The 26,600-nt window shown below is 39.5% G+C and overlaps 1 protein-coding gene across 1 annotated transcript; it reads right to left on the bottom strand.

Moving 5' to 3' along the window:
* Positions 1 to 2,594: 2,594 nt before the first annotated feature.
* papss1 (3'-phosphoadenosine 5'-phosphosulfate synthase 1) lies at positions 2,595 to 26,208 on the bottom strand. The gene is made up of 12 exons (XM_084715233.1): positions 25,926 to 26,208; positions 23,761 to 23,875; positions 23,408 to 23,643; positions 22,482 to 22,620; positions 20,240 to 20,358; positions 19,792 to 19,905; positions 19,484 to 19,595; positions 15,043 to 15,248; positions 10,441 to 10,576; positions 8,937 to 9,205; positions 7,169 to 7,398; positions 2,595 to 2,975 (listed from the first exon to the last, which is right to left on the bottom strand). Exons 1-12 carry the CDS (start codon positions 25,983 to 25,985, stop codon positions 2,837 to 2,839), a joined length of 1,875 nt encoding a protein of 624 aa, XP_084571359.1. The 5' UTR covers positions 25,986 to 26,208; the 3' UTR covers positions 2,595 to 2,836.
* Positions 26,209 to 26,600: the final 392 nt, after the last annotated feature.

Here is a 26,600-nt window from a genome sequence, read left to right as displayed (position 1 = left end):
GAAATATGGATTTTTTGAGGAAGTCGCAAACACCAATGTGCTTTTCAAAGACTTAGATTCTCTCACCAAATGCTCTCTTGTTGGAGAGCTTGATGTGTTAAAAAGAATGTATCATATTATTAAAAAAAAAAAAAAATCATGTCATATATACTGTATATCTCTTCTAATGACATCTGTACAACATTCGGCTTCTTTGATACACTCTAGTTGCAAATTGTAAAGTCAGTTTCATTGCCTGTGGCAAAAGCTGTGTATGATCTCTGCACAGTTATTCAAGTTGCAATGAGGTTGTGCAGGTGAGTGAAGGCATACGTCGTGTAAACAGTAGTCTGAAGACTACAAATTCTTCTGGCACCTTCAACCTTTTCCTCTGGCAGGGTGCCTCTCTGCAGTCACACTCCGAGAGGGATGAAAAGTTTCAAAGTGAGGTCTGATTATGGGGCGAACAAGCTGAAAAAAGGACCCAGAACTAAAAAAAAAAAACACAGTGCAAGATAACATCAAGAGGTTATTATGGATACATAGTAACAGACACCTGCACTGCTCAGAGAGCACTGATCTCCAGACAGTTTAAAGAACAACAAAAATCATAAGGCAACCTTTCAAAAATCATTTGATCATTTTGTGTGTGAAAAAAGAGCTCTTCTTTTGAAGTCACACTGACGACCTGGCTTGATTACCGTTTGAGATTGAACAAGATCTGGCGAAAGGTAGAAAAAATTGCTGCTGGCAGATCTCTTCATTACATCTTGGAGTTGGATTAGATGAAGTATCCAGGGTATTTCTGACAGAGCCACTCTTCTTGGTCTGGATTTAACCCTGTGTGTTCCACTTTCACTGCAGCGCTGCATCTGGGAGCCAGCTGCGCCTCTTTGTATACAGCGTGCGAGTGTGTCTGAGTCTGATTAGGGTCACTGGAGGGTCTGTCTCATTCAATATACAGCTGATTGACCAACTGGGAGGTCACAAAAGTTCCAAGGCAGGGCATAAGAAATCACAGAAATTAAAATGCTGAAGAGCGCGCAGTACATGTAGATGACAAAATGCACTTGAAACAGGACAAAGACATGATGAGATGAAGAGCTATTGAGTTGTCAGAAGCAGATAAAAGTTGATGAGATCTCATCAGTGAAAGTTAGCTTCTAAAATTCGGTGCTGTCCTTTAAGATTAAGTGGAATTTTTTGAGTGTATGTTATACATTTTAAACTCTTTGGTGTGCTGCATAAGAAGAAAAAACCCTCACATACCATGCACTGTGTGCAACAAATCCAAAGATTATAGAAAGGAAAAGTAAACAATTTGCTCTTTTTGCTAAAAATGGTTTATTGGACAAGGAAGATTACAAATCTGATCCCTTGATGGTAACCATCAACCATCTATTTATACAGACCAACTCTTAAAAATGAATTACCACATGGAAAATATTAGCAACCCATGAGGGGGGGAAAAACACAAATGATGAAATGTAACAAAATATCAACACTGTTGAGAGACAAGCACCAAAAACTACATGCACAACACAGTTAATAAGAGAAAAAAATGCAATATTAGAACAGAATAAATATGACAGAGAGGTGTTAAAAGTAGGAGTTTAGGAAAGGGTTAGGGTTGCATATCTTGATAAAAAAAACATCTTTATAATACTGATCTGTGTTGCAGATCATTTCTTAAACTACTGGACCGTTTCAGTGTAACATTAAGACAAGTGGGACAAGAAGCAGGTGTGTGTCTGTGTCCTAATTCAAGCAAGACATCATGTGAATCCACTTTCTGAAGACCAAGGCACTCAACTTTTACATCAAATACTTGTGTACACCAAATTCTGAGCAATTACCACTGCCACTTGCAAACATACAGTAGTTTCAGTAGAGAATTGAGTGAAATATAGTCGGTGCAGAAACTTAAAATTTCACGAATATTTAACATTCATCCGCGCCTATTTAAGTACCGGTCAACAGTACTTTCTATACAGTTCATTATGAGTCTTGAACCTTTTTTTTTTTTCACAGTATTTTTGTAACCAGTGATCAGAATGTACAGCTATAAAGTTAGTGAGAAACACAAACATCTACTTTGAAGAATCACAAGGTCGCACTTTACATTAAAGTACAATAATGAGACGTACCAAGCTGTACTTCATATCAAGTTAGACAAAACTTAGGAATAATATGTTATTTATTAGCCAGCATTAGAGGGTAATTAAGGACACATTACAACAGAACTGTACTGTAAAATAAAGTTAAATCACATATTTGCTACCTTAGACACACCTTCTGTGGCTCATCCCATACATGTGGAATAACAGCAAAGACTGATGTTTACTTCTTTGATCAAATCACATTATTATCTGATAGACAAAACAGTCCTGCGCCTCTATGATTTTGGCTTTTATTTGCTCACATACTGCTTTTAAATGGGGAAGTAGAAGATACATGATTTCACTTTTATTGTATTGTCTCCCTAATGTGTCAGTAATTACTCTAATAAAAAACATATTTCTAGTTTTTGTCTAAATTGACACAAAGTACAGCTGGTTACGTCTTATAAGTGTATTGTAAAATAAAGTGCGACCAAATTGTTTTTAGTTCATTCCCTTACCTGTGACCTCTTCATCTATATTTCACAGTCAGAGTAAGTTAAGTTACATAAAGTACATACCGTTAAAAACACAAACATGGTAAGACCTAAAAACAACTGAGACTGGGTGTACAAGTGACAGACAGAAGCCAGAGCGTGGTTTTTGATAGCAGATGAGTGGTCCCCACATTCGTCATTTTAAAACATCAGTGGAAACCAGTGTGTTTCCACGTTTTCCTTTATTCTCATCTGAGACCTTTAGGCTTTCTCCAGTGACTTATAGTATTCCTTCAGGACAGCCCAAGCCTTCGGCGCCATGAACCCATCAGGTGGATTCTCTCCCTCACGAGCCATCTTGCGCATACGTGTGCCTGAGATGAAATCGTAATCTTGATGGCTGAAAACACACACAAAAAAAAAAAAAAAACAAGAGAGAAAAGGAGTTTTGAGTACCAGACATATTTCAAATCAAAGATCAAGTATCAAAGATGCTTATCAGCAGCGCAGGAAATACGAGCCAACAATAACTGCCTGCTGCTTTGGAACCGAGTGCATCGAGGCGTAGGAGCAGGTCAGTTAGCATTTATGCAAACACAATTCATAGTCCAAAACCAAAACGGAGCTCTTACAACATCACACATCCTACGTCGGATCAGCCCGTGACATCTCTGCATCCTACGCAAAGAAATGAGACATGATGACTGTTCTGTTCTGACATTTCTGGCTGTTGTGATTCATTGGTAATTCCTCAAAAATCACTCTGTGGCCGGAGAGATACTGTGAGAACCCAGTAAGCGCCAGCACGCCACTGCAATGGTGGTTGTGAACTGAGGCCAGTGCAGCTGACTTTCAGCATTTATGAATTCTTCAAATTCAGTGTGAAGCAGATGTATAATTTATATGCCTGTGTTTAAGATACTTTATGGGTTTTTATTATGCAGTACTGTCTGTCAAAGAAACTTTGTTGTTAGTACATCTAGGAGCTGCCAAAGTCAGGATTTTTTTTATCCTATACACACAGGCTTTAGGTACAATTTGAATAAACAAGTCGAGACAATCTGTAGTTTTGTCACAAGAATGTGGTATAAGCTATGTTACTTATCATTTCTTCTTCTACAGCTTATCAGTCATGTGGTTCAGTATTCCATCAGAAGTTATTCAGAAAAGGTGTTTCCAACCCCCATTAAACACATTAGCTCTTTTTCATAATCATATCAAGCCAGCATAAAAATGTTATTACCAACTTTTTTAAAATTTGCCTTTTCCATCTAATTTTTCCAATGTAATCTCTCAAAATGCACACACTGATGTAAACGCCACTAATTTAATACGTATTTCTGCATTTACTATAATGCATTAGCCCACATTTATTCTAGGTTCTTTTATTTCTAAATGCTCCACTTCAGTACCTGGAGTTAACATTTTTATGCCATGTCCTACCCATGGATGAAAACATCTTTATCCCTTTATTACGATTAATTTCCAAATTCATTGTGAAAGACAACATCTCACATCGAGCAAATTAGTGCTACTAACCAATTGCTATTCGATGCAACATTGCCTGATTCTTATAAAGCTCTAAATCACTACATTAAAAACAAACAAACATTGGTGCAACTACTTTATAAAATGAAACACTGACCGCTAGTTTAAACACATTAAAAAACCTGGATTACCGCTTTAGGGGAGTGCGACTGAATTTACAATCTGGTGTGGCGGGTCTTTCAACAACCCTTTTCTAATTTGCAATGAAAATAAATTGATTCACATTGTGAATTTTTTGTTTATACCAGTTAACAAATGTTAAAGGTCCCCTGACTGTTACTTGTGAGGTTACATGTTAGCCTACACACACTAGAAGAGATTAAATATGCTCTTCATTCTGTTCCTGGTAGGAGCAGTTTGTATATGGTTTATGTTTATGAATAATCCCAACATTTGAGTGATAACATGATGCAAGAGGTTCCAGCTTTGTTTAATGTATGAACTCTTTCTAATGTAACAGAAGCATTTGCAACTAAAATGCAGTTATTAAATGCAGTAAAATATCTGTCATATAGGCCAAGTGTCAATCCTTGTACCAAGATAACTTAGTTGAGTTAATAATTCAGTTCACTTGAAAATAAATAATTGCAAAGAAAGATGAGCTATGGGCCTTTTAATGTTTATTCATTTTACCTGCTGAATATTATTAAGCTTTGTTTGTTAACTGACCCCTGGCCTCACTTTCCAAAAGTGGCCCCTGGGCAAATCAAGTCGAGTATCCCTGCTTCATGGTATCGTACGCTACCGTCAAACATCCCCACCATCAAACCGTCTGTCTGCATGAAGGAATGTGTCTCTGACATGCTTCAAATTAAATACTGTCAGGAAGCTTCTGTCCGATAATCAGATTGCAGATTGTACCTTTCAAACATTCTCATGTCTCCATCCTCTGTCTGTGAGTGACAGCTTCTCACTGCACATTAAGTTCACCTCGGTCAGAATAGATACGAACAACTTTGTTTGAAGCGAGCAGCCAAAGACAGCCTTCATGTAAGACCGGTGTTGAGTGGAGTTCTGGCACAAGCTCATCACATCTTTATTACTGTCAGGGGTAATCAAGACCGTTTTGAACATCTTATTAGCAAACATGTACACTTATTTTATAGAACATTCAGAAAGAGTCAAAGTTTGGCTCTTTATGAAGCACACTGTCTAATTGTTATTACATGACAGAGGACGTCACATTACTCCAACAATGAGAAAGTGTGAAGAAGACCAAACAGTTCACATGGCGTGAGGTAAAAGAGCTCCAGGCACATTCTTCCGAGAACATTTTTATACAGTGTCAAATTAGAAACAGCTTGCTTGTGATCTGAGCCATTATGCTTTAGAGGAAGACCGCGGGGTTTTGCTGGTGATTAGGATAAGCATCCATATTCCTCCTGAAATTTGGCAAGATGCTGTCAGCGTGCATGAGAGAAAGGAATGCCATAAATCTAAGTGAGTGACGACTACAGACTTTGGAAATCCAGTTACCATCTTGAATTTGCTCTCCAGCTGTGGGGAGTGATTTTACATGACATTCTGAAATGTGTTTAAAAAGTTCATTGAAGGCCAAGGAAGTGATCTTCCATGTTTTGAGGCAACCACAAAGAATATATACTTGCATATACATTGTATTTGCACTCAAGCCTGTACAAAATGTTACTGTATAGTTTGCGTACAATTGTGACATACGTACATGTAAAATTTGCATATATTTATGAATTCTTCTTTGAATTTTAATCCATTATGTCTTTTTTTGTTATTTTTGTGAATTTCTTCATTCTTATTTTTCACACTAGTCTTAATGAGTACATCGCACTGCATTTTACTACACATTTGCTTGTTTATGGACAAATAAAAGTTTTGAATTTAAAACAACCAGGGTTGTCTTCCACATCACATTTTTGTTTCAAAAATGAACCATTCAGTGTTGCTGCATCCAAGGGAATGTTAGCTAGTTAAGTTAGCTAGTGCCAAAACACATTTGTGCGCACCCTCTGTAGACATTTACAGCTGATTCTAAGGTACCAAAAACACAACAATTCTTATTTTCAGGTCATTATACACTAATGAAAAAACATACTTGTGAATTTTATATTCCATTTCTTGCGTATTCTACCAATAAATGCCCATAAATCTCATTCACTGGACCTTTAAGACTTATGACAACAAATTGTTTCACTGTTTCGTCTCTAAATCAGTGAATAATTTAGACTGACAGTTTTGTATTGTCACAGATTGTAACCCCATTAAAAAGTCTTAATCATCCCAACCACCTTTCATAAATGATAAATGAACTTTTTATCCCAGTGTAGAAAAAGGTGGCATTCAACAAACAGATTAAAATGTTTTTAACTCAGAACATGAAACTGTTTTTTTTTTTAACAAGTCATTTCATAATTTTAAATTCATGGAAGGCTAAACAAATTTTTGGTCATAATTTCAAACGTACTATTTTTAGCTGCACTTAAAAGTACTTCATGTTCCTGATCAACAAATTGCTTTGGACTCAGCGTCATAAATATGCATCATGGAAAACAAAGCAAATCTTATGATTAATCTGACCATATTTAGTTTTAACATTCCTGGCCAAACTCAGCTAAAGTTGCATAACCTGATGATGGAGACTCAAATCCGGATGAGAGTTAGTGAGATTGCATGATTTTTGTTAGTCATCATGTGCAGGGTCCGTACACGGACTGTAATTAATAACAGGCCTTTGTAATTTCTGAGGAACTACAAAGCTCACACTAATCCACAAAACCTTTTAACTGGATAACAAAGAAAAACAATTCCTGTTATTCTTGGCTTGGCATTTCTGTGTAGATAGAAAGACAGAGAAAGAAAAAGACAAGCCTAATGAGTAATTAATTTAGAGAAGGTAATTTCTGTTTAGGCTGCTGGTTCTAATTGGGGTAAATGAGAGGAATTACTCTGGACTAAATCTACAAATAAGCTATTTAATTTAATATGACTGAGCACTGCTGCTTTGACTCAAACTATTTCTGTAACAAGATACAAGCTTTAAAAAATAAAATTGTACCAAAAACAAGTACTCACTTTTTGGGATCGTAAAAGTCCATCGCTCTTTTGACCTTATTGTAAGCAGCGACTTTGAAGGGTACGATTTCCAGGGTGATGAGGCCTGGAGCCATGGTGAGGACTTTGGCCCCATGAGTGGGTTCATACAGGTCCTTTCCTGTGTCAGGATGGGGCATGCCTGCAGGGTCACGGCCCACAATGTAGAAGTTGGCTCCGGCTACCATTCGTGCTCTGCAATGCCACTGAACCTGTGAACGAGGAAGAAAGACCAGAGAAACATACATTGGACCACTGAAATGTCTGTAAAGACTTGTCTTAGTAATTAGCCTTTGAGAATGTGCCTTGCCAAGTGATAAGCTAACTGGCTAGCCCAGGTAGCTTACCCTGTATTACTGTGAACACACAGTTGTCGTAGTTGTTGTTTAGTATTCACACAGTCATGCATAGAGTATGCTCATCTCAATTCATAGTCCCTAAATTCTTGCTTTTGCTACAATCAGTAACAAGTCACAGACATGCAGTGGGGTTGCATGCCTACCTGCAACCCCTCTGCAACCAATATGGTGGTATATGCTATACTACCATATACTTTTCATACCAACCCAAGTCTCTCTTGAAAAGAACATTTTCATCCAGTGAGACATTAAATCGACATTATCCCTCTCTTATTCAAGTGTGTTGTGAATATACATCACACTGACATTTATTGTAGACATAAAGACTAATAGCTGTAGCGTGTGTGGCAGATATGAGAGGAGAGGGGATCAGGAGGAAGTTTCAGAGCAGCAGAGACCCCTTTATACAGGCTGTAAAAAATAGTTTGTGGTAATAAAACTTTTCCCATGTTGCTTTGTTTTTGTTTTGTTTGTGCTCAGCCAACAGTCCATTGTATTTGCTGTAGTTGGTGCATAGACTGGGCAGCTTATGCGATGTGCTGAGGAATCATGATGCTCTGTTAGTCTTTGATATATAAAGTTTGCTGATCTTGATTGTGTTTACCTTAAACAATACTTGAAAAATGCTTTCTGTGGGTGCGACGATATCTCACTACAATTCAAAACATTGTCTAAAACAGTGTAGGGTACATAAGATTAGCTGAAATCTTACATAAAGCCAGTTACACCTATTACCCTTTGTGAATTTCAATTCACCATAAGCACTGAGGCTCCTTTTCTGTGTATCATTAGCAATAATTGCTAAATCTAGGGTTTTCAGATTAGGCTCATAAAACATTGTATTACTTAAGAACATCCTGCCAAGACAATCTTGCATTTGAGTTTGAGTGGCAGGCAAAACAAGGGTATATGTTATTATTAAAGGGTAAACAAGGTCAGAACAATGATACTGAATGCTAGAGCTCAGCCTGGCTCTCTAAACCTCCCAGAATTAGAAATCAGAATTACAAACGGAATAAATTCTCTGCCTGACATCCACCAGCCTCCAATCTGCTCTCAATAATTTGCACCGTAGTTTTCCCATTATCATAAGTGAATGATTAAAAGATTCCCAGCTACACAGCTACGCTCAGTCACACGAGGTGGTTTGTGCATGGCATGGAAACACTAAACAGAGCGTCTCAAGACAATTGTAAATCCCCTTTCCTGCAATTTTTCACCCTCAAAAATTTGCCGACACCAAATATGTGACAGCATCTGTTGTCATTACTCTGTGCTGCAGTCTCATTTTTTTGTTCCATGTCAGTTTTGAGGAAAACATTATGGTATTAAGAAAAAAAAAAAAGGCTCAAGCATGTAACCACAAATACAACATTCTTCATAATCATCACCTCAGTTGGCCCGGCATACATCATGGGTGAAGGAAAGATAGCTACGATGGTAGAGTCTGGATTCAGGACACCCTCCTCTAGCACAGCGGCGTGCTGCTTCATTCTCCAGGGCAGCGGCACGTCATCATCCTTGGTCCAACCTCCGAGTGGGTGCAGCAGCAGAACAGGCCGGCGGTACCCTCGCTCGATGAGACGCTTGTGGGTGTCCTGCATCAGGAGAGCATGGCCGTTGTGGACCGGGTTGCGGAGCTGGAAGGCAAATACAGCATCTAAATAGAGAGAAAGAGAGAGGATTTGTTAAACTGGGACCAAACACATCTGAACACATCTGTACAAAACAAACAAAAGGCCACAGTGTACCCAAGGATAATCAAGCAGCTAAGTGCCCAACCACTGAAACCACATACAGTGAAGGACTGAATCACACCAGAGCTTTCCCTACCCTGACTCCCTAAATTCTGTCACAGAGACTAAACAAAAGACAAAAGTATTGAAGCGACGGGATTACACAGTGTGTCCTCTTCTTTTGAAGAAAAAAAAGGTAAGAGTTTATAAATATTGTGACATTTCCAGGGAAGAAAATCCATGCCGTGCCCCCTCAGTCTGGTCTTATGCCCTTCAAAACATTGTGTGCCCTACAGCCACAGCAGCCTGTCCACACTGCCCCAGCTGATTTCACAGTTTTTTCATCTGCCTCTTTCCTGTCAATATGCTTTTGTTGAGCAACATCAAGGGAAACGCTGCGCACATAAGCAGTGGTGGGTTAGATCTGGATACTGGTATGAACTGCTGGAAAACCACCAGGCTGTTTAAGTGTGACGCACACTTGCAGCACAGAGCGAGAAAATACTTGTGTGGATGAGTGTGAGAAAGGGAGCGTGTGAATATGGACAGAAGTGTCGACATGATATAAACTTTCTTTGATCATGAAGCATAATGTTATTCATAATGCAGTGGTTTAGGCTGCAGACTGTAGTCTCAAACAGCTGGATCTGTGTTATAAATGCTCATCTCCTCTATGAAACTTGGACATGTGTATTTTTATTGCGCTGTTGTCCATGCACTGTCTCTCTCTATGGAAACCAATGTCCTCCAATGTGACGAGAAAAAGAACATCCTGTATGGCATTATATAAAAAAACTTTCTCAAAATAAAGAGTTAGATATTATGTCAATATTTTGAGAACATTTCTCATTAATATAAGACAATAAGTCATTATTTTGAGATAGTAAGAAAATATCTTGTGTATTTATTTTGACAAACTGACTCAATATTTTGAGATACTAAGTCATTATTTTGAGATGCTCTCATCATTTTGAAATGGTGCAAAGACCATCAAATAAAGCAAAACTTTTGACAACACTACAGGCAAAGTGGCCTTGCCCATAAAATGATGAAATTCCAGGCCTGGACACTGCTGTCTCTCCAAAAGTTGCTGCTTCAAGATCTCAGCACCATTTTATAGCAAGAAAATAAACAAGCACCAGCAGAATTTGGTCCATACCCGCGTTCATTTCTTTAAACTTCTGTTTGAGCTCAGTGGGCGTCAGTCGGTACTGATCCAGTCCGTCGTTCCAGCGGATCCTGTCCAGAACCTGGAGGTCTCCTCCGACCAGCCAGTCCCCGCTTTCCATCACCATCTGAAATAGGAGTCACAGTGATCATGACAGGGAACACAACTCAAACATAATCCAGACTTAAGACACTGTGGTCCATAAAAGCTTCACTGTGCTGGAACCAGGCCAGCGTGAATTCTAATAAAACCAGACAAGTTATTACCCAGTTACAACAGGGTGGGGGGTGTTGGGGGGGGGGGGGGGGGGGGGGGCACACCAGCATAAATCAAACACTGTGCGCCGTTAAACAGTCAACAAAACTCTGGCCTTACAACTCTTCTGCCACATCCACCAACTTAATTTCAATAACAGAGCGGAGACAAAATCAGATTGTATTCCACAATACAACCTGGTGATGAGCTCATGACCACATTGGAGAGAAATTTTTCCCCTCAAGAGATTCCAACAATGTCACAGAAGTGCTCAGGATCCAGGCAAAGGCTGCTATTGTTTCAGGCAATATCTCTGCCTCGCCTGCCTCTTGTGGCATTTATGAGGCCGTAGCTAGAGTTACTGAAAACACTGGCCTGTGCGATGTTAATGTGATACAAAGTGACAATTCTCTACAGGCTTGGTAATAAAAGAAACATGACTCCAGCATTGAGACAGAGAGAACTCGAAACAAAAAGAGCCACAAATGAAACCATACATTTGTAGGCATCACAAGAAGCTGATCTGGGAGTTGATAAAAAAAGATATCACTCATTTCACTGACATGTAATTTATCATGTTGAAAAAATACCAAAACATTCCTTGATATCCATACTTCACAAACATATTGATTTCAGTTTGATCGAGCAAACTATACAGTACATAAAAAAAAAAAACAGAAACTAACGTGATCAATAACCACTTGGCTCTGTCATACAAAGTTTTCATGATGGTATCGTGATTTGTCTTCCACACTCTAAGTGATCCAACCTGTCCACTGCTGGCCTGAGAAAAGTCATGAAAGATGCTTAACAGTCTTATTCTTTGGAGAGATCAACAGCATTGACAAATCGCAATTTATTTTCCTCACATAAGTGAGTGGAAAATATGTCTGCGTGGAGATATCACGTACACATGTGCGCTGTTTAACCCTGGAATTCACATGTGAAAAGGGCCCTACCCAAATAAACAGCCCCTACACCATAGTTTCCGATGAAGGGGGGCTCCTGTTTGACTGACGGACAGGTAAACAGGAAGCAGTGGATTAACTATATGCAATATGGAGCAGGTCAGTTTTGGTTGGAGAGGGAGCGGGATAAAAAGGTTGCAGCTACCAGCACAGAGGCGTGTTGACAGACTGGCTCCGGCATGGGGAGTTAAAACATACACTATGTATACGTACACACACTCTTTAATGAGTGACACCTTAATCGTAGCAAGCTGAACACACACGGTCAGCTGTGACAGGGTAAGAGTGGATAAAGAATGACAGTTGTGGGAATACAGAGCACTCAGCGTGTGTTTAAATCCAGCGCTGGACCATCAGGTGTTGACACTGGAGAGTCATGGTGCCAATTTATGAAACTGGCAGCCTCTTGCAACTTTAAACACATTACCAAGCCAGACTTAATCACAAACAAGGTGAGACAAAAAAGATTTTTGCTGAGGTTAAAATGGCTACCAACGGCGCTAAAATATTGAGACAGCTCTGGGCTCGTGTTCAAGTTAATCTGCATCCAGATTTTTAGCAACATAGAGCTTTAAAAAGAGGCAATGAGTCTTACAGTAAGTCTGACCCCAGGGAGTAACATCACGATATACAATGTAGGTTACTGTTAATTTTGTCTTGCACCTTTGCTTCTCTGTGATGGAAAAAAAGATTGTGTAAGTAATTATATAAGAAATCTTCTTGAAACAAATTAAATACTATATCAATATTTTGAGAAAGTTTCTATTTTGTGATACAAAAACATTATTTTGATACTAACTCATAAGTTTGAGATACCACATCAATATTTTGAGATACGAAGACATTATTTTGAGATATTAAGACATTATTCTAAGTCAACATTTTGAGATACTAATCAATATTTTGAGACAGTAAGTCATTATTTTGAGATATTAAGACATTATTTTGACATACTAAGTCATTATTTCAAGAAAGTAAGACATTAATTTAAGATGGAAGCATAGGTGTTCATAACCGGCAAGGCCTTTTTGTCTGTCACACCTCCACCAGTGCCAGCTGGCCCAGAGTGAGCCATGTGTTTATCTGCGAGGTCAGCAGTGTATAGTCTCCCCAGGCATCATCCCTGTAGCTTCTGAGGACTGAAGGACACTGTACTGATTCAGATCTCTATCCATGGATCATCTGTCTTGCACCGATGAGGATGATTTTGAAGGCTGCTATTAACAGGACGGGTGAGATTGAACAACACATCACTATGCTATTCTTGAGCTGCTGCCAATCAGTTGTGACTTCTTGAGTTGTGTAGAAAGCATAGAAGTTACTGAAGTATACAGAGACCAGGTTTATGATACAGGTACAGGCATGAAGAAAAAGTTGAGTGTGAAGGTGATGGTATGGGACAGATCCTTAACCGTTTTCCATGTCAAACAAAACGACGTGGAGATCAAGCTTCTTTCGTTTGGCTGTCTAGCTTTGTTCCCAGATCATGGCAGAGCGTTTGACGCAGCAAGGAAAGCCTCAGACCCCTGCCTTCTGACAGCGAGTGTCAATGTTGTTATTAGCCAGAAGGTAGCTGGTCATGTGTCTAGCCATTATCATAAAGAAAATCTTCCCTTCCATGTTAAGTAGGGCAATGCCTCAAAACTGAGTGATGTTTCAGGAATCTTTCTCTTTTGGGATGAAGGTGGTTAAAGCTCTTCTCCATGCTGATAGATAGATAGTGTCCTGTTGCTGTTGCAAGTTCCTCCCTGATGTGATTCTCCTGTTCCTGTGACATGGCCTCAAGCCTCCCAGACTTCTTCTCATTGAGCAGATCTCGGGCGAATTTGAAGGGGTCCCGGAGTCTGGATTTCAGCTGATCCCAGAGAGCTTTGAGACCCTACTTCGCTTTCTCCCATGCTTTCCGGAGAAGTCGTCTTTCCTTCACCAACCTAAGGATTTCGTTCTCTCTCTCTTTCCTTTCTGTTTGGGGGTGATTCTGTTTTTGGGCATTTCCCCAAACCTATGCTTGCCTTCTTCATAAATGATGTTCCTAAAGTGGTTGAGTATGAAGGTTATGCTTCCCTTTGGCGAGTTCTGGGGGATCGGGTGTAAATTGTGCTCAAAGCATCTCCATGCCTCTTTGTTACTGGTTTTTGGCCACCTGACTCTGGCCTCCCATATCGGCCTCTCTTTTGGTGGATTTCTTATGGGTTCACTGCTTACAGGCTCAGAGTGCGTCCCTTGCAGTGGGGCATGTACTTCCCTTTGGTGTGGCACTTCCTGCGGAGATGGCTGCTGACATACTAAGTCATTATTTTGAGATACACTATTCTGAGGCACTAAGTATTCCAATTCCAGTTCTAGTTTCAATTCATGAAACTAGCTGCCTCTTGCATTTTAAAAACACATTACCAAGACAGATTTAATCACAAACAAGGTGATACAAAAAAAGATATCTGCTAAGCTTAAAAATGGCTACCAACTGCACTGAAATATTGAGACAGCTGAAGGTCATGTTCAAGTTAATCTCCATTGAGAATTTTTAACAGCATAGGGCTTTAAATTGAGCCAATGAGGTTTATAGTTAAGTCTGACCCCAGGGAGTGAAATCACGAAATACCATTTAAGTTACTATTAATTTTGTCTTGTCATTTGACAATGTACAAGTGGCCAAACAACTGCACTAATCCAGAAAACAATAGGATTTAAAATTAGCCGGATGAGCAAATTTTACACTCCCGGTCCACCCAGGTGGGTTTATAAAAAGACAGTCTGATAACTATCTTTGTCTGTGCCATTTTTTTCCCCAACTACAAGCCAATGCCACTTTCCGCAGGGTGTGCAGGATCATTTCAGGACGTTATCTCGCCACAGAGTCTACCTGAGCCCCACAGCAGTCAATAGGAGACAGATGGAAACAATTCCCGGGTATATTTGGAGAAGGGCTGGGAGAGCGGAAAGGTGGAAGCTGGCAGGGATCCCGCAGCTTTGCAGTACACTCGCAAATGCATTTGGTGGAGGCTGAGCGAGAGACTCAGCATCCAAATATAACACCTGCAAAATGAGGGTGGACCAAGAAGATCAAGTGATTACACTGGGCGTCCTGACAGACTGTGAGAAAAGCTCCACTCCGCCACCTATTCAGTCTTTCCATAAGCAATGTGAAAAGGCCAGAGCGGTTCTGTGTTCTATCAGTGCCGAATCCAGGGAGGCAGTTTGCTTTCACATACACAGTGTTTATCACATAGCACTCTGAGACAGACCGTCTGCAGCTCTGTGATGCTGCTCAGTTCTTTCTCCAAGGTTGAGCTCCAGATTTTTTCTCTTCTGCATTTTCAACATATTGACCTATATTGTAAACATAGTTGTCAGAGAAAGAAAACTTTACCTTGATGTAGGGGTGGTCCTTGCAGGTGGTGCCCCACTGGCGAGCACATCGCTCTTCTTTGCGGTGTTCGTAAAATTCGGGGTTGCGCAGGATGGCCACTCGTCTGCCCTCGTAGACCAAGGCCATGGCCGTCACGCCATCTAAACGCTCTTTATCTGCAGTAGAGACCGGCAGCACCACAGGCACTGACAGGTTGATAACGCCACCTAGAGCAGTGGAAAAAAAAACATTTTTCAGGGGGGAAAATAAATATTTATGCAGAAAGCAGTTACACTGGGGCTGCAATTAGATACTGTATTATTTATCAAGTAATCGGCTGGTCATTTGTTTTTATACCACTGTTATCTGAAAATGTCAGAAAATGGTTAATCATTATTTGACATATTAAATTGCTTGTTTTGTCTGACAAACAGTCCAGAACCTTAAGATATTCACATATAGTTCAGACATATCAGGTTATATAAATACAATCTCTGTACCATTTACCATAAGCATGACCAAAAAGAGCATAAAATCTTCTCTTTTAAGGAGTTAAAATTTGCCATTTTTGCTTGAAAAATGTCTGATACTGACTGGTATTAATCCTTGTCGCCAATAAATTTCTGTCAAGAAACTTGTTTCTCCAGTCCAAGCTATATTAAAGGACACCCTGTGAAGTTTATGCCCACTAGTAGCACCATGGAGCAATATTTTTGGGAGTAGCCTCCCACTATGTTTATACCAGCATTTTCAAGCTCTTCCACTGATCAGGGGTTGATGGTTGCAACACACCAAGAAATAAGGAAACAGCAAAGAAGATGACAGCTAGCAAACATGCCAGTAAATATTCTATACACCTCACTTACACCTCAAGGACGGCCACAATTAGCCTATGAACCAGACAAATCTGCAAGCTCATGTTTCATTTGCTCTGACGGACACGTTGGCCACACTCGCGTTCAGACAGATTTCCACCCGTCCTGGATCACGACCGTTTATTTAATATGGGGCACGTTTGATACCATGACTGACAGAGGAGTGTCACTGGTCCAGGGCTATGTTTAGCCAAGACAAAACACAGCAAAATGTTTATGTTAAAAGACCTGTCCGTGCACTGAACACCCTGTCGTGTACACAAGCGCACTGCTCTGCAACGCTTTTTTAAAAATACGGCTGTGTTTATGTACACACCGCTGAGATGTCGTTTAACCCGAGAAACCATAGCAAAACAGCACACGCCATTTTCAGAATGAATGTGCCCCAGATTTGAAAAGTCGCAATGCACAAGGCTAACAAAAACTCAGATAAAACTGTCAAACTAAGCAGTGACAATCAAACATGAATCAAGATTCTGTTAATGCATTGCCTTTTTCTCACCTCAATAGTTTTGAGAAACACATTTTAGTTACTGTTAAACTGTAACTTGAGAGGGTTTGTGACCAGGCCGCCATTTTATTTCCTGCTTGAAAACAGACCACTATTGCCCCAGACTGCATGGGTCAATCAGCACTATGTCACACATTCATTGCTCTGATTGGTTGTTGGTCATGTTTCGTTGCTCTAATTTGTTGCAGTCTGTCCAATTGGCAGATGCTTTGTGGTCTGCACTGATTGATGACGCCCCTTGGAAAATGAAAACGAACTGAGAGTTTCCAGACTAATTTGCATTTATGAATTAGGCGATGCCAGGCTAGGATCCAGTGTGTTTTAATGTTTAACACTTGATATAAACATAACTTTTGTTTGTTTACAAGTAAACTCCATAGAGCACCTTTAATATCAGATAACAATCCAAGAGAAACAATGTAATGGATCCCAATACGAAGCACTGGCACGCTGAGACCAGACATGCTACAAAAGGCAGGTTAAAATGTTCAAAAGGTTACGTATTAACAAAACAGCTCAACCATTCTAATTAAGTTTCCATTCTGTACCCCTTCAGGCTAAATGTGGACTATAGAGCTAAACCACAGGCTACAGTGAGACTTCAAGGTTGCAATTTAAGAAGCTTGTGGAGGAAAATCCCCTCTTAAGCTAAGCTGGATCTTGACCCTTTCTCATTTTATGATTTGGAGCTGTGTAGTGACAGCGTTCTGTTGGCGGCTGTGTTTCACCGTCCAGGTTGATGAAAACGTTTGGACCGGCACGCTTTTCACATCACATCAGATCAAATGCAGTGGAAACAGGAGGGGACGCTGACTGTTGCTTTCCCCAACCTCCCCCCGTGGACCCTCTTCTCGTCCCCTCTGTCACAGTGTAGAGCAGCTGGTTCCAATAAAACACACACACACACACAAGACTGCCAAATGTCCAAGCGAGACAGAGACACAAACTTGAATTTGGGTTTCTGTTTATTTTTGCAGGGTATTTGATTAGTCAAACATGCCGTTTTCTGCCTCCCAACCAATTTTAGTGTTAAAGTGTAGGCGATCAATTCTTTCACTGTGATGCTTTCACTGTCAGATCCCTGGAAGGAAGTGAAAATGGACAAATGGCGGTGTGCGGTGTCAATCAATACAGAAGCCTCTTCCTCTGTGACCCTTTCCCTCCAGACAAACGGGAAAAGCAGAATCAAGACTTTTTACATCAATATATATTTTTGCCTCCATCTTTGTCCAGACAGCCCAGTTTCTCAGGCACGCTGTCCTTCAGGGTAAAGACCTTAAATCATCGGGGATTTTGTTCGACATTGTAACAATCTGATGTTTTATCCTTCAGTGAGGACAGTGGTTGTAATATATACCTGTCAAGATCTGAAAATGAAATACAGCTTAAGTTAACTTTCAATTTATTTTATGTATTCTTCATTTTGCTGTGTGTACGTAACAAAATATTTGGCGTGACAACACACAACTGAGGTTTGAGTGGTCGTATGGGCAATAAAAATAAATTGACTTTTTCTTGGAATTTCAAACAATACATGAGAAATTGCTGTAATTACACCAAGAGGCTCTACACTCAACATGATATTTGTTTTCTAGAAGGTGCCAAAAGAAACCAAGGCATTCCTGAGAATTGGGTGCAAATGGATTTACTTCATCAACATGATATACAACTTTGTCAATCTTAAAATTCTGAATCTAAATCAACTTAATTCCTGATTATATCGATGTTTTACTCCACCACCTAGCCAAGCTGTGCATCACTGATAATGTAGCACTTTCTCAGTAAGTACAACTCGGTTAAGCCACTCAACATATCCAACAGTGCAAAATATGCATTCAGGTTTACAGGGACACAGGTGGGGAGCATTTGATAATTTAATTTAATGCTCAATTTAATCAAGAGTGCTCGGTTTTTATTAGAGGAAAGTAAGAGAAAAGTGCATTTGAGGTTCAATTGACAAAAACAGCACAAAACAGAGAAGTGTCAAATGTTACACACCTAGGAATTAACCCTGTGGCTAGGAACTAACAGGTAAACCAAAGAGAACACATTAAGTGAGAGCTTAGTTTAATGTATATGCACTGATGACAAGTATAACAGGCAGGTTGTGAGAAATGTGTCCTGATGTCCTGACAGAAAGCCTGCTGTTCAGGGTTCCAACACTATTTTCCACATCCAAACTCCCTACTTTTCCAGACTTCTCGGTAGATTTTTCAAACCATATTTGACATTTAGCTTTTATCATTTGGAGTCCTTGGCCAACCAGGCTTTATATGTTTGACATTCCACTGTCACGCTTACACGTGTATATTAATGCTTATGAATACGAACTGAAAATGAGTTGGAAAAAAAGTTAAATCATTTCATCTTCATGGCAAATGTGCAGCCTTGTTTGCTCACTTTGTCCTTGGAAGTGACAACAAATGCAGCTAGAGAGGTATGGTTTCACTAGGTCGAGGATATAATGTGTCTTCTTCTCTGATGACTACATCTCTCCTAAATGTTCAAACAAGATTAATATTTTGGTTATTTGTGATTCAATTTAAAAATACAAATCAAAGGTACATTCTTTCAAACTAATTTGATCACAGATGTCTGGTTTTGGTGCAGATATAAAGCACTTGGGCCAGAACTGTGTTGCAGGCTGTGATGTACAGGCAGCTCTGTGTAGGAGTGTGTGTTCAGTCAGCTTCTTGCATTGCTTTCAACATCACGTGGTAAACGTTTTGGCTGTGCTGGCTGCCTGCTCCAGATGCCACACATAACACTCAGCTTGCATGATGAACTTATTTTTAGAAATTCTGAATTTTATAAACAGAATAGGAGCAATAGTCTGGAACACACAAATATGTTTTCCATATTCTTTTTAGTTTTTCTAAACTTGCCCAGACCTGAGTATTACTCACATCAAAGTCCCTACTTTTCCATATTGTGTAGGAACCCTGGATATTTCTGAGTAATCCATTTTATGAGCACTCATCCCCATCTAGTGCCCTTTCTCGAGTATAGCAACACTGTTTTTTTTTTCCCCTTTGAAATCTTAAAATTCTTATTCTTAAAAACATAAACAACTTACCATCCAGCAGGCAGTCAAAATGAAGACACTGCAGATACTCTCTCTCTCTCATAAAGCCATTCAGAGGAGTGGCCCAGCCTTCAGCCAGCACCTGCACCCACTGCATGTCCACCTGAGGAGTCACATACACAGAAAGTTATATAATGACTAAATATGTATCATATATGCAGTCCAGTGGAAAGGACATAAGTGAATATATCAGTGGATAGATAAATAACTGCTCGAGCATATAAAAAGACTATCCATTGCTATTTAGCTTCATTTATTTATTTAGATTTATCAAAATGAAAAAGGAAAATAAGAAGCACCTTCCCAATCTGTACAGCAGGCAGAGTCTCTGCATCAGCCTTGGCCAGGTCCAGTTTATTCTCCTGAACGTAAAGCTCTTTCACTTCATAAGACGCATCAACAGGAACGATATCCTGCAGAATTGCAAGAATGTGAAATTAGCAATTATAAATAAACAATTACAAAACATCCAGCGAAATCAAGACTTTGGTAAAGGTTTACTATTCACCAAATAAATACTGATTTACATAATACTGTGTAGATACAATGGCATCAACATTCATACAAATATGAGGTCACACTGCCCCCTAGTGGCTAACGGAGGGGCTTTATGTATCAAGTCTGCACCTCAAGCCTCCAGCTGTCTCTGTAATGTTCACACAAATATTCTTTAAAGCAGCAGCATCTGATTCTGAACATGATGCATCTATTTTAAACATGTCAAAGCAAGATATTCCTCCCTCTCACCCTCTCCTGAAGCAGGTCAACAAGCTGTTGTATGCACTCATTCACGCTGCACGAGTCTGTTTTCAGCACCAGCTCTGGAGCCTCTGGCTTCTCGTACTCTGAGTCAATTCCAGTGAAACCTGAGACAGTAAAGAGAATCGAATACACAGTCTGAGCTTTTATCTTCTATACAAAATATACATCTCCTAATTAATGTGAAAAGCTTGTCCTTATTCTCTTTCCATTATTGAATGGATTTGAATTGAACTGCATGGAAAAGGTATCTTATTACAATCATTTAACAACAGCAACTTGTAACACTATTTTAAATTCCAAAAAGTTCTCTCTTGAAATACCCTTCAATCAATAAACACGCTGCTATGATTAATAACTACTTTGTCCAAACTCTTGAATTAGGAATTACACTGAGTGCGTTTAGCAGAGTTCTAGCAAGGAAATAGCCATTGATTAGAAAACTGTGATTTAAACTAATCAGAATTCTTCCTGTTTCTTAGGGATACAAGAGGAAATTCAAAAGATAGGTCAGGACTGAATTCCATCTCATTAAAAAAACAACTATCCGAGACAGAAGGGAGACTCTAATTAAGACTAATCTGCTCTACAGAAATGAAACAAAACTCAGGAAATTGAGTTGCAATATGCATTACAGTTTGATAAGAAACACTTCCTCCAACAATGATGCACCAGTATTATCATCACTGTCATGTAATTTCTGTGTAATTTCATGATTAGCCTTTATAATATCAGAAAGTGAGGAATTATGGTAATTTACATGTGACAATCAATAGCAGAATTAACTATCCTGCAAATGTAAATGTAGGGCTGCAACTAATGAGTATTTTGATAGTTGATTAATAGAGCATTTTTTTTCTTCAATTAATACTTGTTTGCCTATTAAATGGTAATATGTGTGTGTGTGTGTGTGTGTGTGTGTGTGTGTGTGTGTGTGTGTGTGTGTGTGTGTGTGTGTGTGTGTGTGTATAGATTAGTGTTTCCCAAAGCTGGAATAAGAGAATTTTTACCTCTCTGAACTCTGAGTGTCTTGATCACATAACAGACTCAGTAGCCGGACAGTGTAAAAAGAGTAGCCAGTAGGGTGGACAGTGGGATGCACCCTGAGGGAAAATCTTGGCCATGAAAGCACACATTTGGTGGTGTCTGGCACATTCTAATGCCTCAATTTTACCATATACACTCATCTTAACTACTGCATATGTTAATGAATTTACCTACCTGATTGTAAACATATTGTAAATTACTGTAGTGTAAAGTTTGCCCTCTTGTGCATTTCAGCCCACAGTCTATAAATAGCTATTGTGGGCAGTAAGCAGGTATGATTTAAAAATGAATGTTCACTTTGTTACACACAAGAGAAAATTACTAAATGACATAACCAAAAATTAAAGTAAACAATGCATAAAATGCATATGTGGAAAAACATGAATACTTGATCATATATATATTACAGCAAGAAGAAGTTCAATTACAAAATACTTCACATTTTAAAAATGATTTGGGGCATCTGACATTCATTCACATAACTGGTTAAAAAAATACAAGTGTTCTAGGACATTTAAAACTGTAAAATTACAGTGTGAGGTTGAGGCACAGCTGACATTTTGATCATATGACACAGACCTGTTACTTTGACTTTAGACTACTTTTTTACTGTTTGCAATGAATCTTAGAAATGGCTCTGCTGTAAAAACAGCAATGTAAATAAGAATAATTCATTTATTTGTTCTTTCATTACGTCAACAAATGTCTGTGTTGTGTATACAGAAAATGCAGTGCTTTCAGTGGACCAAAGTAACCCATCTAATTATGTCCCCCGTCTCTGCAATCAATGCAATTCTTAATGTGTTTTGTCACCAATTATTTTGCTAATATTTGTCCTGAAGAGGACGTTCTGCTCTCTACTCAGATGGACACAATTCACAGTTGAGTATCTGCACACATACATTCATATATAAAGCATGTGTGGGCAGGACTGATACAAACAGACAGGCACATTTCTCTTTCATCAAGCTCACATTGTTTTAAAGACAAGGCTCTTGGTCGTTAAATGTATGCATACTGGATGACAGCTTATTCATAAAAAACATTTAATTAGAATCAAAAAGCAATACAATAAAGTATCCGTCTGGACATAAATGAGTAGTCGGCTGTTTGGCCAGCAGCCGGTGCTTGTGGAAATCTCTGCTGATGCGCTGCACATAAACAGTATTAAACTTTACTCCACCTCTTATCTCCCCTGCTCTGGCTCTCTTGTACAGCCCTTTCACGTCCCGCTGCTCGCAGACATCCAGCGGAGCGTCCACAAACACCTCAAAGAAAGGCAGTCCTGCAGCCTCATGGATTTTCCTGGCATTGAGGCGATCCTGATGAATAACAACCAAACAGACCATCAGGGATTACAGGATTAAGCCATAAAGTTAGTGAAAGATAACGCCTTCAAGGCTAATCAGGTTTGGTTTTTACCAAACAAAAAACGGACACCATTCACCGCAGTGTGCAGTACTTTAGCTCCTATTGCAGCAAGCGCAGCTCAGAACTGGCTTTCAGTAACAGACAGTATGAGCAAAAGCAAAAAGAAAACACAAAGACACAGTGTGTCATGAACCAGACCCCATTCTAATTTGAAAACAATTTACAGCTATAGTATGTTTACTTAATCTTATTTTCATTAGGGTTTTTTTAAACTCAAAATTTAACATTGATAAATTCACTATATTAAAACAACTCAAAATAGTAAGCCCAGTATTTTAAAAATTCCAGGACTGAACATGTAAAATTCTTCCTTAAAAAGCTCAACTTTATCATGCTACATCACAGCCTCCAAATCCATTGCAGGAAGTGACATCATCGGTCTCAGCAGGATAATGATGCACTGACACGATCAGTAGCGTCATCATTCTCAACCCAAAATCTACAAGTAATCCAAAAATGGATGTTAAATTTACAATGCTGTAAAGCCGATTTCCTTTCAGCCTAGAACAAACTGTTCACATAAGGGCCACAGTTTCTATAAATATGGTTCAATAAATATTGTATAACAAAAGAAAAGACAAATTTACTACAGTATCAGTGAGGCACAGCTAGATATAACCCTGTTGTCATCCATTTCTCTCATGAAACAGCTGATGCTTTCTTTGGAGAGTCACTCACTCTGCTGTAGGGGGAGATGAAGCTGGCGATGCAGACTAGCCCAGCATCAGCAAAAAGTCGGGCCACCTCAGCAATGCGTCTGATGTTCTCTTCACGGTCCTCTGGGCTGAAACCAAGGTTTTTATTCAGCCCCTGACGGATGTTGTCCCCGTCTAGTGTGTAGCAGGGGATACCGTGACACACCAGGTACTCCTCTAGAGCCATGCTCACTGTGGTCTTCCCTGCACCGGACAAACCTTGGCACAGAAGAAAATAACAGCAATATGAAACAGCTTTAAGATGATACACAGGTGCAGAGGGGACACCTTGAACTTTAATTGTGTAAATCAAAGTTGTTGAGATTCATAACCTACCACTCAGCCAAACGGTGCATCCCCTGAACCCTCCTCTTGTGCCCACAACCTGCCCACGCTTGTTTCGGCTGACATGATGAGCTTGATAGGTGACATTAGTTGCACGTTGCATTCCCTGAAATGACATAAATTTACAGTCAATTCAGCCACTTAAAAACCAATTATACAAGTTTATAAAAAAATCTAAATGAAAAGATAGGAGGTTAAAGGGACAGTTCCACCCCATACTGAAAATGCATATTTTTTGTCTGGCCTGTAGTGCTATTTATCAATCTAGATATCCGCCATAGAGAGGTATACTTCCTCTCGAATGCAATAGAGCTGAGATGGCACTCAGCTTGTGGTGTTAGGGTTAGGGTTAACACAAATACATCTAGAAAATTCAACGGCAATGTCTCTTCCAAGAAATCATGACCTGGTTCTTCAAGATACAGTAATCCAAAGACTGCTGTGAGCAGTTTCATGGAGGAACTGTTTTCTTTCTACCAAACTACACCTGCCAACCCCATTATTGCACAGACAGAAGCATGACTCTACTCACGAAAGAGATTACAGCTCAGCAGAGGATGCCATTAATGTTTACATCTCGCACTGTCATGAGCAAGAGCCTGTCCATAAAAAGATGTATACTTCCCTCTGCCAGTAATACAGTTGGCATGCGGTAGAAAGAAAATAGTTCCTACATTAAACCACTCACCACTAGGTCTGTTGATTATCCTGAGTAACCTGGTCATGGTTTCCAGAAAAGAGACACTGGTGTTTTTCAAATGTATTTTTTGTGCTTTGAGCACCACAAGCCGAGTGCCATCAAGTTCCATTATATGGAATGCAGACTTCTCTACTGCCGATATCTCCAAAATTCAGCAAGACGATCTAGATGGATAAATAGCACAACAGGACAATAGAACAGATTAAGCCTATACACCTAAGTTGATCTAGGTTGTTCTACATTGTGAAGAAGCTTGAAACGTGTGTAGATCTGAAAGTATCAACAATTTTGATTATCTGCTGACATAATGATTATTTTCTCAATTGCCCACTCTGTTTATAAAATGTAATAGAACATTTATCATTACATATGACTATGATGAAGCTTCACATCCTAAAATTTGAGAATTCTGTCCTTTTTCCATTTAAAAAATGCAGAACATAATTAACAAAATTGTGGTAGATTAAGTGATTGATCAGCTAATTGTATTGGCTCTGTACAATTGTGTGTTTCTCTGCTGTTATTGATGTGTGTTGGTGGGACACAATGTATGAATGTTACATTTTTATCCTTGATAACTGTAAATACTGCAGCTCAGGATTATAATTACAGTGTGTTTTATTCATTAACCACAAACACATTTGTTCATGCAGTAGTAAGTTACCTTTTTGTCATTGCACAGAATACAACAAACTTAGGAGTGCTGCTCCTAATCAGTGCAATAAAAAGAAGAAACAAACACACAAGAACATAAACATCCTCTGTAGGCAAATATAAACAGTCAAATAATGGATAAAACGTAGAATACTGAGAAAAGTGGAATGATAGCTAAAGTAATATGAAATACTAGAATAAAACCAGCAAAATAGATTAAGTGAAATAACTAAATACAGTGAATTTTGCACTATTGCAATAGTTTTTGCATTACTGCACAAGAATTGTTGCAGAAGTATGGGTCCAATTAATGGAGAAGACTAACAATAATTATTACACTGGAATAAGTGTCATTGCATTAATATGGATGCATACTGCACAAAAATAATGTGATTAATGTACAAGATCCAGTGAGTTTGCCCTTGAAAGACAGTAATATGGATGAGAGGGGTCATTCAGTGGTTGTTGGTTGTTGCTTGTATGTTGCTGACACTGATGCTGGAACCATGAAGGATAACATTATCCCAGCTGCAAGTACATGAACCACAGCTTACGTCCTTCCATTCGCAGTTAACTGATTAGCCACTCTTTCAGTCACGGCGCTGCCTGCTAGCAACCAAGGCATTAAATGTACAGCTAGCATTACTGTATAGCAGTGTAATGTTATGCAAGCTAATAACCTAGCTGCCTGACCAGTTAGCCTGTTAGCTCAGTAGTAGTTGATTAGTTAGTGGAGATGGACACAGGCGTGATTAATCGATGTGTTGAATAAGCTAACACAACTTGGCAAAAGAAAACTCACCCAGCTTTCGGCAGCGTTGCTTAGCTTCTGTTTCTTGTTTGAGTTGCCATACGTCTCCATGGCTGGCAGCAGTCAGCGGCTGATTCAACCGGCTACCTCTTTTAAAACACACAAACCGACAAACCGCTCGGCTCTTTGTTCGTTAGTACAGGTTATCTCTTGATTTCGTGGCACAGGTATCTCCGGCGAATGGCTGAGCCCAGTGCCGATGAGCCTGGCGCAACAACCGGGAAGAGCTTGGCCGAGAAGCCACGTCACGGTCTTGTCTAGAAGGGACCTCCAGACCCGCGAAAGATCTCGCGAGAGTGATCATTGCAACCTAAACCGTGATTCTCTCCAATTCTGACCAAGTGTTTTCTGTCACTAAACCTTTTCAGATTTTAACCACAGCGTTGTCACATTATAAAACGCAATTGTACAAGGTTCGCGATGAAGAAACAACGCTTTAAAATCTCGCGAGAGTTGTGCGAATCAAGGGTTCCCTTCCAGACACGACCCTCGCGTCACCGGCGACGGAATGACGTGTTTCCTTAGCCGTGAGGAAAATTCAATTCTCATCAAGATGGTCGTGTCTAGAAGAGAACCCCAGACCCGCAAAAGATCTCGTGAGAGTAAAGATTTAAACCCAAAACATGACATTACTTTAACCATAACCAAGTGTTTTCTGTCCACTAA

The sequence above is a fragment of the Lutjanus erythropterus genome, chromosome 3 (genome assembly GCF_056507025.1).
Source record: "Lutjanus erythropterus isolate fLutEry1 chromosome 3, fLutEry1.hap2, whole genome shotgun sequence".
NCBI classification, from domain to species: domain Eukaryota; kingdom Metazoa; phylum Chordata; class Actinopteri; order Lutjaniformes; family Lutjanidae; genus Lutjanus; species Lutjanus erythropterus.
Note: the sequence above shows the minus strand (reverse complement) of the source record. Positions and strands in the feature narration are given on the sequence as shown.

Excerpts from the sequence above, each read along its gene's own strand:
- papss1 (XM_084715233.1), bottom strand. The coding sequence starts at position 25,985 with ATGGAGACGTATGGCAACTCAAACAAGAAACAGAAGCTAAGCAACGCT. Across the intron at positions 23,876-25,925 it reads GCAACGCTGCCGAAAGCTGG|GGAATGCAACGTGCAACTAA; the intron begins GTGAGTTTTCTT and ends ATGTCATTTCAG. Across the intron at positions 7,399-8,936 it reads TGTATGCCGGGCCAACTGAG|GTTCAGTGGCATTGCAGAGC; the intron begins GTGATGATTATG and ends CCTCGTTCACAG.